Source organism: Nelumbo lutea, chromosome 3, assembly GCF_056320005.1.
Source record: "Nelumbo lutea isolate HS-2025 chromosome 3, American lotus-T2T, whole genome shotgun sequence".
Classification (NCBI taxonomy): domain Eukaryota; kingdom Viridiplantae; phylum Streptophyta; class Magnoliopsida; order Proteales; family Nelumbonaceae; genus Nelumbo; species Nelumbo lutea.
In genome coordinates, this window is record NC_142686.1 from 27,572,761 (window position 1) to 27,588,073 (window position 15,313).

The 15,313-nt window shown below is 39.2% G+C and overlaps 1 protein-coding gene and 1 pseudogene across 1 annotated transcript in view; one reads left to right on the plus strand and one right to left on the minus strand.

The window, feature by feature from the left end:
- The window catches only part of LOC148863837 (mitogen-activated protein kinase 9-like), a 45,827-nt gene extending 35,967 nt beyond the window's left edge, over positions 1-9,860 (minus strand). The window contains exon 1 of the mRNA XM_088977478.1: positions 8,584-9,860. Coding sequence (XP_088833604.1) covers positions 8,584-8,877 — 294 coding nt within the window. The 5' untranslated portion in view covers positions 8,878-9,860. The remainder of the gene's footprint in view (positions 1-8,583) is intronic.
- LOC148863838 (uncharacterized) lies at positions 334-7,043 on the plus strand (annotated as a pseudogene).
- Positions 9,861-15,313: the final 5,453 nt, after the last annotated feature.

The window sequence follows — 15,313 nt, forward strand, 5'->3', positions numbered from 1 at the left end:
GATAGTGTTTTCTCTATCTCCTTTCTGCTTTTTTTCTCTTCATTTAAGAGATCTAGAATTGCTTTGTTAATCTGCTTATTTGTGGTTCCTGTAGATGTCTTGAGATCTTTCAGGTTTAATGAAGCTGAAGGATCCCTTAGAAAGGAGAAAACAACACTCTATTCTCAGTGTTTCAGTCTTGACTGTTCTCATTAATGGCTTCTATCCTAGAACTGTTGCCAGATATTATCAAAACTGAATGCCTCAGTGGCAATTAATCCACAATTATCGTTTTGACACCCAACAATAATGTACATGAAGGATACATTGGGCTTTGTAAGTGGCAGTTGACTGATGGTCTCTTTATCAAATCTTACTTCTACTTCTACATTTGATAATGCTGCATACACCTCTGAATGGGATGGTATCAAGGCAGCCCTGCTAGGGGGGCATTCTTCTTTTGCTACTAGTGCTCTCAGACCAGTTCATTTTGCTTTTTTCTCATCATATGATAGATTTCAATGTGACAAATTTCCTATTCCCTAGTAATGGGGAGATCAGAAAAAATGATAACTTCAGTGATACAGCTTTGTGCCTGGACTTTTTTGGCTATGGGAAATAAAGATTTCCTATTCCCTAGTAATGGGGAGATCAGAAAAAATGATAACTTCAGTGATACAGCTTTGTGCCTGGACTTTTTTGGCTATGGGAAATAAAGATTTCCAAAGATATAGATTCCAGTAATAACCATTGCAATTTATCTGCCCAAGTTCCACCTGATGATGGTTTCCAGTCAGTAATTGCTTTAGGTCCCACACCAAGTTACTATCATGATGATTACTACTGTGACGTAGAAAAAAGCAATGGAACTGCTAATAAACCTAGAGAAAAGTTGTCTTCTTTTGATGACTCTGGTATTCTAAAACTTGGCCTTCCTCAAGGAACTGGGGATGCCATGAATTCAGATGAAAATTCATTCGCAGACCAGGGCAATGACCGCAATGTGAATACATCTTTTCATCTAATCCAAATGTCTGGTGAAGAATAGAATTCCCATTCCTATTATTGATGAATGTTCAACTTCAGCGAAGAAATCTGGTGGCTATATGTCATCCCTTCTACTGACATCTAGGCAGTACATGGGCAGCTTCCTTATGGAAATCTAGCCACTTTTAGAGTTAGGAACCAGGTCCCATTCTCCTCCTCCTGCTCCTGTTCAGTTGAGCCCTGAGCCTTCAGTCATCACAGATTCAACAGGAAAACAATCTGAGCCTGTAACTAGTTTGGCTTCTTCACAACACAGGATCCACCATCCTAAGAAGTGCAAGTTCAATGGATGTTCAAAGGGAGCACAAGGTGGATCTGGTCTCTGTATTGCACATTAAGGTGGGCAGAGATGCTAGAAACCATGTAGAGAACACTAATGTGGACCCCACTAAGGTGGTCCCCACTGTTCGTATGTCAGCAATAAGTTATGATTAGGATTAGTTCTTTATGATAAGATTAGGACTAGTTTTTTATAAGATTAGGATTAGTCTTTTTTCAGCTTTATCTTATCTTGCCATGTAAGCAATTCAGTCCTTTTACAAGTATGATAAATTTAAGAGGGGGCCAGCTGTTTAAACACATCAACCCAACTCTCTCTCTCTCTCTCTCTCTCTCTCTCTCTCTCTCTCTCTCTCTCTCTCTCTTCTTATTTTTTTTCTTCTCCTTTTAAGTGTTTGTTCAATCTTGAGCGACTACTTGGTATCAGAGCATTCGATCTAGGGTTTCTCATGTGGAACTAATTCAGCCGACCACATGAGAATTATTTAGGGCTGAGTTTTTTCATTCGACTGATTCTTGGAGATTACAAGAAGTCTTCAGCAACTGTCCAATGATTGAAAAGTGCTCCTTGTAATAAGGAAGAATCAGAGAAGAATTAAGTGATCAAGGTTAGGTCTTTGGTCAAGATTGGAGGTGCCAATCAGATTTTTTGGTTCTCTAATCAAGATTGAAGTTGGCGATCAAAAAGATTTTTCTCTGAGATCAGTTCTGTTTCAGAAGTTTCTCGGGTTGATCAGAATCAATATCAGTTTTGAGCAAACTGAAGTTGGCGATCAGAATTTCAGCAAGAATTTTTTGAATCAAGATCAGGTTTTTTTTCTCAGAAATTCCTGGGTAAGGTCTTATTCCTTCTTGAGGGCAGCAACAAGGATAGCTTAATTTGTGAGGTACGGCCATATAGAATTTTTTCTTTTTCTCTTCTAGGGTTTTAAGAGAAAACCCTGAAATCCAGGACTGTTATTGTGTCTAGATAAGAGATTAGACTTGTTTTTTAAGTTTGGCTGCTATCAGATTTCTGCTCTCTGATCTTTGTTTTTAGAGTTTTGTACCCAGGCCAACAACTATTAGTTTTTTCAGACCCAGTAGGCTGATTGTTATAGTAAATAGAATGTGTTTTTTGCTTAATCCCTAACCAAGAATGGAGTTCGAGCACCAAGGGGAGAGTGTTTTGGGGATTGGTTCAGGTGGCATGACTGAAAACACCTTTCAGATTACAACTGTAAAGTTTGATGGTTCAAACTACTTAGAGTGGGCCCAATCAGCCATGATGGCCATTGGGGGAAGAGGAAAACTGAACTATTTGTTGGGAGATGTGAAAGAACCAAATAAGGAGGATCCCACTTATGCTAAGTGGATTCAGGAAAATTATTTGGTGATGACATGACTATGCAATTCCACGCAGCCACACATCAGTCGAAATTACTTATGGGCAAAAACAACTAAAGAAATATGGGATGTTGTAAAAGAAACCTACTCTCAGCCCCTTAATGTTGCTAGGGCTTATGAGCTGAAATGTGAGGTTAAAAATCTCAAGCAAGGTGAGAAACAAGTTTCTGTTTATTTTTCAATCTTGAAATCCCTGTGGCATGAAATTGACCATCTTGAATCAACTGAATGGGAAAGTCGAAAGGATGCACAGATTTACAGAAAGCAGATTTAAACTAATAGAGTTTTTGAGTTCCTGGCTGGTCTAAATTTGGAATATGATATTGTGAGGCAGCAACTGTTGACAAGAGATAGTGTAACTCTGTCCCAAGCCTATTCCTTAGTGCATAGCGAAGAGACTAGGAGAAAAGTTATGCTACAGCAACAGCCTTGAATCAATTGAATGGGAAAGTCGGAAGGATGCACAGATTTACAAAAAGCAGATTTAAACTAATAGACTGTTTGAGTTCCTGGCTGGTCTAAATTCGGAATATGATATTGTGAGGCAGCAATTGTTGACAAGAGACAGTGTAACTCTGTCCCAGGCCTATTCCTTAGTGCATAGCGAAGAGACTAGGAGAAAAGTTATGTTACAGCAACAGCCTTTTGAATCAGCTCTGACAGCAGTTAAGCCCAAATCTGGGAGTGATAAGGAAAGAGACATGAAGAAGGAAACTAAGAAGGGCCTAGTATGTGAGCATTGCAAGAAACCTAAACATACTAAAGAGACCTGTTGGAATTTACATCCACATCTAGTTCCAGCAAAACTCAAAAACAAAAAGGGGAATGCAAATATCACTGTTAACATTAATAGTACAACCTCATCTAGCACAAGAGGCAATCCTCTAAATACTCTAGCTGTTGTCCAAGCTACTCTAGTTCAGTTGGAAAATGAAGTTGGTAATTCAGCTCCACCTCCTCAGACACCATCAGCACCCCCTACCCCAGCTTTTGCTCATTCAGGTAATCAGGCCTCAGCTCACCATGCCTCAGTTACAGGTAATATAGAACATTCATGGATAATAGATTCTGGAGCATCTGACCATATGACTGGCTTGTCGTCACTATTTACTACCTATCACTTATCTTCAGGCAGAGACAAAGTGTCCATTGTTGATGGCTCCCTCGTTCCTATTTCTGGCAAGGGAGACATCAAGTTGTCAAATGTTATTTCCTTATCTTCGGTTTTGCATGTTCCTAAGCTTAGTACTAACTTGATTTCAATTAGTAGCATTACAAAAAACCAAAATTGTTCAGTAACCTTTTCTCCAGATCAATGTGTTTTTCAGGATCTGGAGACAAGGAAAGTGATTGGGACTGATCGTGAGGCAAATGGAGTCTACCTGCTTGGAGGGAGCCCTCATTGGGAATATGCTTTGAAATGTGAGAGTTGTGAACGTGCAAAACGCTGCATGACAACCTATTCATTAAGTAATAATAGAAGTAATATTCCCTTTGAAATTGTGTATATTGATGTTTAGGGACCTTACCATACCACTACCATGGGGGGTACAGATATTTCCTATTGTTTGTTGATGATTATACTCGTTTTTCGTGGACTTATCTCATGCATTCTTGATATGAGGTTCCAGAATTAACCCGAATATTTCATCAGGTGATTTTAACCCAATTTATGGTCAAAATCAAAATTTTTAGATCTGATAATGCGAAAGAATATTTTGCAAACCCATTAGCCTCCTATTTGCTTGAACATGGGATTATCCATCAGAGTACCTGTCCTCATACACCACAGCAAAATGGGGTTGCTGAGAGAAAGAATAAACACATATTGGAGGTAGCCAGAAGCATTATGTTTACCTCCAATGTGCCTATACGTTTCTAGGGGGATGTTGTTCTTACAGTAGTGTATCTCATCAATAGGATTCCTTCACGGGCTCTTGACATAAAATCTCCATTTACCCTCTTATATCCTGATAAAGAGTTATTTACCATTCCCCTTAAAACCTTTGGTTGTAAATGCTTTGTTCAAATTCTTGGCCCTCATCATTCTAAGCTTGATCCTAAGGCCTCAAAATGTATTTTCCTTGGTTATGCACAAACTCAAAAGGGATATTTCTGCTATGAGCCTACTTATGGGAAAAGATTTGTTTCAATGGATGTCACTTTCTTTGAAGATGTACCCTGTTATCCAAGGGTTTCTCCTTAGGGGAAGAGTAATAAGGATGGGGTTAACTCGTCAAAAGTTCATTTACCTATCTCATTAAGTGAAGAGGGGTGTAATGGGGAGGGTTGTCAAAGATGCAGGGATATGAGAGCCTATCACAGACAATGGAGACAGGTTGATTTCGGACATCAACAATGCAGGCCAGTCCCAGTCTCCTTTGCAAATCCAAATCCCGGTACCACAGTAGCCCCAGTTCCTTTTGTAGAGCCAGATCTAGGTACCATAGATACTATAGATGAAAGACATCCCACCATGGAGCCTTCACCTTCATTAGATGATCTTGATCTTCCCATAGCAATTCATAAGGGCAAGCGTCGTTGCACCACATCCACAACTCATAGCATTTCTCAGTTCTTGTCCTACGATCATTTGTCTCCCTCCTGTAAGTCTTTTCTCGCATCCATTGCCGATGTTCCCATTCCCAGAACAATACAGGAAGCATTGGAAGTACCATAATGGAAATATGCAATAAAAGTAGAAATTGATGCCCTCATCAGAAACAATACTTGGGAGATAGTTGATCAGCCTAAAGGTAAGAAACCGGTTGGATGTAGATGGGTATTCATTGTGAAACATAATGCTGATGGTTCTATTGAAAGGTATAAGGCCCGGTTAGTTGCAAAAGGATTTACTTAGACATATGGTATTGACTACTTAGAAATTTTTGCACCAGTAGCAAAGACGACCACTATCAGAGTCTTATTATCTCTTGCAACCAGTTACTCTTGGTCGTTGTATCAGATGGATGTTAAAAACGTCTTCTTCAACGGAGACTTGCAAGAAGAGGTTTACATGCAATTGCCTCCTGAATTTTATGGTACAGAGACAAGAAAGAATGTTTGCCGGTTGAATAAAGCCTTGTATGGACTAAAACAGTCCCCCTGAGTTTGGTTTGATAAATTTAGACAAGCCCTTGAAAGGTTCAGATATGTACAGGCCTAGTCAAACCACACCTTGTTTATTAAGAGAGTGGATTCTTCCTTAACCTTGCTTGCTGTATATGTGGATGATATTGTAGTAACAGGAAATGATAACACTGAGATCGAGTCCCTTAAGCAACTCCTTCATCAAGAGTTTGAGGTAAAAGATCTGGGAGAACTATGATACTTCTTGGGCAGTGAGATAGCCAGATCCAAGCATGGGATTTTTGTTTCTCAAATAAAGTATGTTCTTGACCTGTTGGAAGAAACAGAAAAGTTGGGTGTTAAGCCTAATGACACACCCATTGAACAAAATCACAAGATCAGTGCAAAGGGTGGAGAACCCCTTGAAGATAAAACTATGTTCCAATGGTTAGTTGGAAAACTTCTCTATCTTTGTCTCACTCGACCCAACATCAGTTATGCAATCAATGTGGTTAGTCAGTGAGAGGATACTAGCATATTTGAAGAGGTGCCCAGGCAGAGGCATTATATTCAAGAATAATGATCACATGAAAATAGAAGTTTTCACAACTCTCTTTTATGATAAGATTAGGACTAGTTTTTTATAAGATTAGGATCAATCTTTTTTCAGCTTTATCTTATCTTATCTTGCCATGTAAGCAATTCAGTCCTTTTACAAGTATGATACTATGTATATAAATTTAAGAGGGGGGCGGCTGTTTAAACACATCAACCCAACTCTTTTTTATCAAAATCTATCTCTCTCTCTCTCTCTCTCTCTCTTCTTCTCTTTTTTTTTTTTCTTTTTAAGTGTTTGTTCAGTCTTGAGCGACTACTAACCAGAACGCAAAAAGGGTGCTGAAAGCAAACTGTCTATTGCAAAGCCCATGGAGGGAGGAGATGCCAGCAGTTGAGCTGCACAAAGAGTGATGAGGGAAAGACAGATTTCTGCATACTGCATGGGAGTGGTAGGTGGTGTGGACAGCCAAGGTGCACAAAGGCAGCCCGAGGCAAATCAGGATGGTGCATCAGGCATGGTAGGGGCAAGAGATGCAATGTTGAAGCCTTAAGGTTGTACTCATAGTGCAGACGGACGAGCGGGATTATGTATCTCTAATGTGTGAGTGGGGGGACGCTGGTGCCAGTACCCAGGATGAACTAAGGGGGCCAAGGAAGCACCGTGTAGTAAGGTTCATGGTAGGGGGGAAGTGGTGCAAATTTGCAGGGTGCACCAAAGGTGCTGAACACAAGGGTCAAGAATGGGGTAAATGTTGCCTATTTCAAGGTGGGGGTACATGCCCCAAAAGTGTGCATGTGTGGGACTGATTATTGTGTTGTGCATGGTAGGGGCAAGCATTTTTTTATTTCTTTTGAAGGGCTACATAACGGGGGTAGCCCATCCCCCAACCCAGGTGCAGGCAGGATTCGATCCCAAGTCTCTGCTACGACAGCAGGAGACCTTACCAACCTGCTGGCTGGCATCTTGCATGGCGGGGGCAAGCACTGTGCCGTTCAGGCTGCACCAAGAGTGTCCGTGGTCAAACTAACTGCTGTGTCAATCATGCTGGGGGAAAGAGGTTTGAGAACTGTGGAAAGAGGAAGCACATATTTCTGCGAAGTCCATGGTGGGGGAAAGCACTGCACATGGGGGCAAGGCACATGTGAGAAATTTGCTAGAGGTAAGAGTGGGCTTTATGCCAGCACATGGCAGCATGGTCCAGTACTGTGACACAGACAAGGGCAGTATGATTGAGCCAGGACTCTAGAACGTTTCCACGGACTAGTATCAGTTTCAACAGTTGGGAGCAGCATGGACAATGGATATTCTTCTACAGCTGTGAGTGCCATCTCCGACTGCATTGACTTAACAGAAAACCCAGCAAAATGCAAGCACCTACTACCGCCCCAAGTCTTGGTTCCTCTGTCTATAAAGTCCTCATTATTTTCTGGGATATTGGGGGCTGAGAGGGAGGAAGGAAGCAGTCAGGGCGGTGGGGCCAGGAGTCTTGATTTCATGATTCCTGAGAGAAAGGTACATGGTGGCAGTTTCCTGTCCTTGCTGGTGGGAGTCTAAAAAGCGCCATAGATGGGATCTAAATTTCACTTTCAGTTGGCGCCTTTCAAACTTCAAGTGATTATTGTTAGGAATTTGAAATTAAATTGTGCATATTATGGCTGTGATTGTCCTAGAGTAGGAGTTCAGTTTGGTCCTTGTAATTGATGGGTTTGGTCCCAGAGTAGGAGTTCAGTTGTCTTAGCTTCCTTCTCCCCAAACCTCCTTTCTTTTTTTAAGAACATGCCTTGCTCCATTGCACTATAAAATGGAGCTATCTAAAAAACCAGTGATCCTCTATCCCTTTTTTCTTCATGTTTCATCATAGAAATTCAAAGACACCACCAAACTTATCTAAAAACAAAAGTTTGAAAACAAGTACGGACGAACAGGAGATCAAGTACAAACCAAATACGAGAAATAGATAAAAGGATCAATAAAAACAAGCTTATTCCTTCAATAAGACTCATAAATGAAGAAACCAAATAGAAAGACGACATTTTCTCCCGAACTAAACCAGAATAAAAGAAAATACGTAATCAGAGATGACAAAAAACAAACTAAACAAGCCAAACCAAATCAAAACAATTGATCGAAATATCCCAAACAAAACCCAACATACCAATTCTACCTCCATATATAACACATACAACCCGAAGGCCGAAAGTCCGTATCCAATAAAAAAGGGTTCTTCGAACAATAAATCGAGACCATGACTTCCACAAACTGACCTTCTTATGAGCATCCATAGCGGTGATCCTATTATTGCAGTTTCGTTTGGGGACTTTGATCAACTTTAAACAAGCAATATCGAAATCAGTCACGATCTTAAGCTCCTGCTGTTCTTCCTCTTCTTTCCGTTGCCGCCGTCCAACTGTTATATCTTCGTTTGCAACTAAACGCTTGCTGGCGCTGTTGAGCTTATTATCATCATAACTACTGTTACTGTTGCTTGAAGAAGATGAAGAACAAGTACGACGTTGGAACCAACGACGAAATCCGTCCACGAGAGCTCCTCCCCCCATATGCACCGCGCGATCGATGAGCTACAGCCAATCGATCGCAGCATTGCCCGCGCTCCCCTCTACTTTACCTCCTTGTTCGACAACTCTTCTCATTTTTTGTCCCCCCATCTTCCGATGCACTCACTTGCAATTGCAGGGACGAAAGAGAAACAGGGCGATGGATATGGAATGGAATCGTCTCCGTCGTTTTTCGGGCTCTGGTCCGTTTATGTCAATCCCCGCAAAAGATAGATTTCTTTTGGTATCATTTTCTCTGATTTCTAGTATTTTTACTCAATTTTATATTAGGGTAAATTACAAAGACCCCCTGTAATATGGGGTCTGTGACAAAGACCCTGCAATTTGTTTTGCGACAAAGACTTTGTACTATGACCTTGAGACAAAACCCCCTTCCGTTAGTCTTTCGTCCAAAAAAATCCATTGTAATATTTTTTAATTCTCATACGACCCTTGTAATATGGGGATGGCGGATTCACCTTATCGGAAGCTTGGGTTTTTTAGTTTCAAGCAGATCTTCACTAGAAAAAATAAGGTCTATTTTAATCTTGCTGGGAGATGGACCACAGTTGAAATTCAAGTCTCTCTCAAGGCAATACAACCGGAGGTCTCCGGATCGGAGAAAATTGTCGGAGAGAGGGCGATGCCGGAAGGATCAAAGCTAGTAGGTGTTATTTTTTCTTTCCTTATGTTAGTTTTGAATTGCAGAAACTAGGGTCTCGACTTTAATTCATTGGAGAAATCTATGTATATCTATTGAAATTAATTATTATTTTTTATGCAGGTTGATGGATTAAGCTTATTTGCTGGGCTTCCTTTGGATGCTATTTCCCACGGCAACACATTAACCATGTAAGAGCAATCTGGGCAGGGTAGAAAGCTCTGAGGCTTTTGGGGGTAGAAGGGGTTGAATTTTCCATCTGGTGGGGCTAGTCGCCCATTGCCAACACCTTCTTCAAGGAGAACGGAGGCTCCCGGGAGACCCCATATAGAGTAGCTTTTTTTTCTGATCAAAAAGCAGAGCAGAATACAACACAGCAGAAGTGAAACTGCGAGGAGGCCCCCGGTGGCTATGAGAATTATGTCTTTCATTTCGGAGAACTGTGAGAGAGAAATAATGAGAGAGGACAGTGAGAGAGGGGAAAAGAAGATAAGAAAGGGAAAACGATAGGTTAAATAGGTTTTAAGAGAAAAAGGGCAAAAAATAAGAAAATAGAAAATTTTTAATGGGGTATTTTAGTAATTTAATGCATTCCATCATCTGACTTAACGGTCAAGGGGGTCTTTGTCTCACGGTCATAATACAGGGGATTTTTGTCGCAAAACAAAGTACATGGGGGTCTTTGTCTCACACCCCACAATGCAAGGGGCCTTTATAATTTACCCTTTATATTATTTATGGTCATTGAAGTGCAAGTGGGGTCTTTGACTCTTTTCTCATATTAAAGTGATATAGTTAAGTGGGTCACATATGGGATGATTTACTTAAGGTCCCATCTAAGATGAGTCCAAATCTACTGCCCACGTCTACTCATGTAACATTGCAGTCACACATGGAGAACATCTCATCCTCCTACATAATATTATGGAGGAGGAGATGTTCCCAATTCACGGGGGTAGTGTGTTGTGGGTAGACGTGGGCAGAGTTCTCGTAGGCAGGAGATCCGGATTCATCTAGGATACTTCCTGGACATCCGATGACTTCATAGTGGCTATATGCTATTGTCACGACTCATGAGCACTGATGTAAACAAAAAAATATATCTTTGCCACATGGCAACGGTCTCCATTTGTTTTGTTTTCCAGACGAATTCACATCTCTACTCCACCAAGAGCCGCCCCACAGCACATCCCCACCATGTATTGTGAACATCTCCCAATGATAGTACCAATCCCAATGATGTCACCATTAGGAGATGTTTCCAATACATGGTGGGGATGTGATGTGGGGCAAAGATGTGATCTCTTTCTAGACAGGGTAGTTGGGCAACAACCACAAGGTCCACAATCTTGAGATCAAATCAGCCCCCACAAGATTGCCCGTTGCCCCCCCACAACTTCCCACAATGCATCCCTGTCATATATTGAGAACATCTCCCAATGATAATGCCAAAAATAATAATATCATCACCGAGAAATATTCCCAATACACGATGGGGATGTGTTGTGGGACGTTATGGGGGTAATCTTGTGGGGGCTAATTTGAACTCCACAATCTTAAGTCAATTCAGGTGTCTCTTCACATGTGGCAAAGACCAGGCAATAAGTCCCTTGCCACGTGGCAATGAAAACTGATTTACTTCAAAAAAAAATGAAACACTAGTGGAGGGCCCTTGCTTTGCAGGGATGGAATGGAACCATAGATTCGTTGACCCGTTGACCTGGTCCTTGGCCAAAAACCATTGAATTGGTCAATGACTCATTGATCCGAGCGGTCAAACCATCGAGTCATTGACCCGTTCAATGGTTTTAGGACCTTTTTTTATTTTTTAATTGGGAACCATCCAAGCAACTGATTCCGTTTTATCCTAATCTCAGTCCTTGGCCAAAAATCGTTGAATCGGTTGACGACCCATTGACCAATGCGGTCGAACCGTTGACCCGTTCAATGATTTTTGGTCATTTTTTTATTTTTTAATTTTTGTTGTCAAAATGGGCTATCTGTTCAAACCGTTGACCCAAAAATTGGTAGCTAGGACGGTTCCATTTTCAGGTCGTATGAGTCACATGCTCGAATGACATAATATGTATGGTACTACTTAATGGACCTCACACACTCAATTTTTTGCCTGTAATTTTTGTTGTCATAATGAGTCATCCATTTATTTATTTATTTTTAATTGGGAACCGTCTAGGCAACCAGTTCTGTTTTACCCCAATCCCGGTCCCTGGCCAAAAACCGTTGAATCGGTCAATGACTCGTTGACTCGAGTGGTTGAACCATCAACCCGTTGACCTATTTAATGGTTTTTTCCGTTTTGTTTTTATTTTTATTTTTTATTTTTGTTGTCAGAACGGGCCATCCATTCAAACTAGATGATTGAACTGTCAACCCGAAAACCAATGGCCAGAATCCATTTTCGGGCCATATAAGTCATACGCTCGAATGACATATCATGTCTAATACTGCTCAATGGACCTCACACACTCAATTTTTTTCTTGTAATTTTTGTTGTTAAAATGGGTTGTCCATTTGAATCGGACGATTGAACCGTCAACTCGAAAATCAGTGGCCAAAATGATTTCGTAATTTTGTGCTTGTAATTTTATGTTATCGGAATGGGTCGTCCATTCAAACCAAACAATCGAACCATCAACCCAAAAATCGGTGGCCAAAACGGTTCCATTTTTTGGGTCGTATGAGCCACATGCTCGAATGACATAACACGTATGATACTACTTAATGGACCTCACAAACTCAATTTTTTTACTATAATTTTTGTTGTCAGAACGGACTGTCCGTTCGAACCGGATGATCGAATCGTCGACCCAAAAAATGGTGGTTAGGATGGCTCCGTAATTTTTTGCTTGTAATTTTTGTTGTCATAACGGGCCATCCATTCGAACCGGACGGTCAAATAGTCAATTGTCAGAACGTTATTAACAACATTTATCAATAATAGTAAGTAATTATACTATTTAATTAAATAATCATTAATGATAGTTTTAATAAGATTATTTAGTTATTTTTAATATAACAATAATTATTAAATTTATGAATAGGATTTATTAACAATATTCACCAAATTAATAATTACCAAAATTAAATTAAATTAACAGTATTTATTATTAATAGTCAGTAATTATAATATTTTATTAAATAACCAATAACAAAACTTTTAATAACATTTTAAATTATTTGTAATATAATAATAATTACTAAATTTATTAACAGTATTTATAATTTTAATTTAAAGTAAAGTCAAAGTAAATATCTAATTATTAATTATATATTTTTTAAGTTACTATAATAATCAGTAGTTATTAAATTATAGTAATTAATTACTGTAATAATTAAATTATTAAATTACTATAATAATTATTCTCACATGGGATCTACTCGCACGAGTAGATTCCATTTCATGGACGTAGAGAGCATCCATTTTGTATATATATATATTTGAAACTCAAGCCATTTATTAACCAAAAGAAAAAAAAAGAACTTTAGAAGCCATTGAAATTAAATAACAATGAAAACGGTTTGTAAAATTTTTTGCCCTGGCCAATCCAAATCGAATGAGTTGGGCCTTCCTACCATTCGGGTGGGTAATAAATGTGGTCATGGGCTAACGGATAATGACTGATCTGATTGTGCTGTTAGAATCATCTAAGCCTTGGTGTTCCAACTCCCAAGTACCAACTCCTAAACTCCTAATCCCTTCCCTATGAATCAAAAAAACAAATCTTATTGAGATCCTTTGGGACTGAACCTAAACTAGTTAGACGATAGGATGGGGCATTGTGAGCTAGCTAATCAGCCACCTGGTTTGCTTCACGATATGTATGCCAGAAGGAAATGCTTGAACTAAATTCAGACTTGAGGAAGAGACACTCACTGATGATGCTTTCCAACCTCCACGGGGCCTTAACTCTTTCCTTGAGGCAGTCAACCACGAGCTTCGATTCTCCTTCAATAATGATAGGAGAATCTTTAAAATTCAAAACAATGTTGATGGCCTCCCAAGCAGCCTAGGCCTCAACCTGATTTATTGAAGAGACCCCAATACAATAGGCTTTGAGGTCCAGAATAAAACCCATATGGTCCATAGAAATGCACCTTATGGAGCACCAACTATCCGACCTACAGAAAACATCAAAATTAACTTTGATAGTCCCGGGATTGGGATTATGCCATCTTATAAAATTCCATTCTTTATAAATCTCATTGGTACTAGAAGAAAAACAATATTTGATTTCTCCCCAATAAGCAAAAGTCCTTTCTACAATAATTTAGGGATGAGCAGATTTATTGTTAAAGCACTTGTCATTTCTATTCTTCCAAATAAACCATAGCAACATTGCCAATTTTTCTTTAACAAACTATTCACTAATAGAATCTTGGTTCTTCAAAGCACTAGACCACCAGTCATTTATCGAATTATCATTAGAACTTGGGATCAGTAGCAAGGAATCTACTTAATAAAGGGGCACACAAGAAACAAATGCTCATATGTTTCATTTTCATTGCAGAATTCACATTTGGGATTCAAATTCATGCCTCTTGTGTTGAGCTTACTTTTAGTTGGAAGCTTGTCATTGAATAAGAGGAATAAGAATACTTTAATTTTTGGAAGAATCTTAAGATTCTAGAAAAACCATTGACCACTATCACCAACACCACTTCCACAATTCCGACTGCTCTCTTCATTGTAGGCTAATTTTATAGAAAAGATTACATCCGGAGTGAGTCTCCAAACAATTATATCCTTAGATAACTTAAAGGGAATCAAGATTGGTTTGATGCAATGCCAAACACTATCAGGAACAATAGTCTTAATAATATCCTCCTTCCAAATCGTTCTATCATGGTCAATATCATTGCAAACACTAAAATCTAAGTTTGACACAACCTCTAGATTAACAATCTCAAGGAAAGGGGAGTTACCAGTCCAAGTGTCCCTCTAGAAGTTGACATAATTACCGTTACCAATCTTCCAACATATTATATCATTAAATAACTTAAAGGGAATCAAGATTGGTTTGATGAAATGCCAAACACTATCAGGAACAATAGTCTTAATAATATCCTTCTTCCAAATCGTTCTATCATGGTCAATATCATTGCAAACACTAAAATCCAATTTTGACACAACCTCTAGATTAACAATCTCAAGAAAAGGGGAGTTACCAGTCCAAGTGTCCCTCTATAAGTTGACATAATTACCGTTACCAATCTTCCAACAGATACCACTCCTAAGAAGATCTCTGGAGGTAAGAACACCTCTCCAAGCCCAAGAGATACCACTCTTAGACTCCACCTCCATAAAGTCTATGTTATTTAAATATTTGGATTTGACCACCTTAACCCATAAATTGTCTTTGTTAGTAAACCATGAGTGCTTAAATCTTTGTTAGTAATCCATTAAGTCTAAGTTATTTACCCTTTTAGTTATTTAAACCATGAGCGCTTAAATCATTTTTTTCCACACAAATTATTATAATATGCAAAATTTCTACTAGTATACATGAAACTAGTAGGTAGAATGACCCTTGGCTGAAGGGTCGCTTTTTCCTACACATCAAGGAAAGGGTAAATAACAAATCGGCAAGTTGAAAAAAAAAAATCTTGGAAGGTAGAATGACCCTTCTGAATGCTATAATGAATATAATGCCATAATTCCTCATAAGTTATTTCAGACTTCTCCAAAATATCATAGATAAAATTGATAAAAGTTAAAGGAATTTATTATGAACAAATTACAGTAGAAAAAATAGTTCA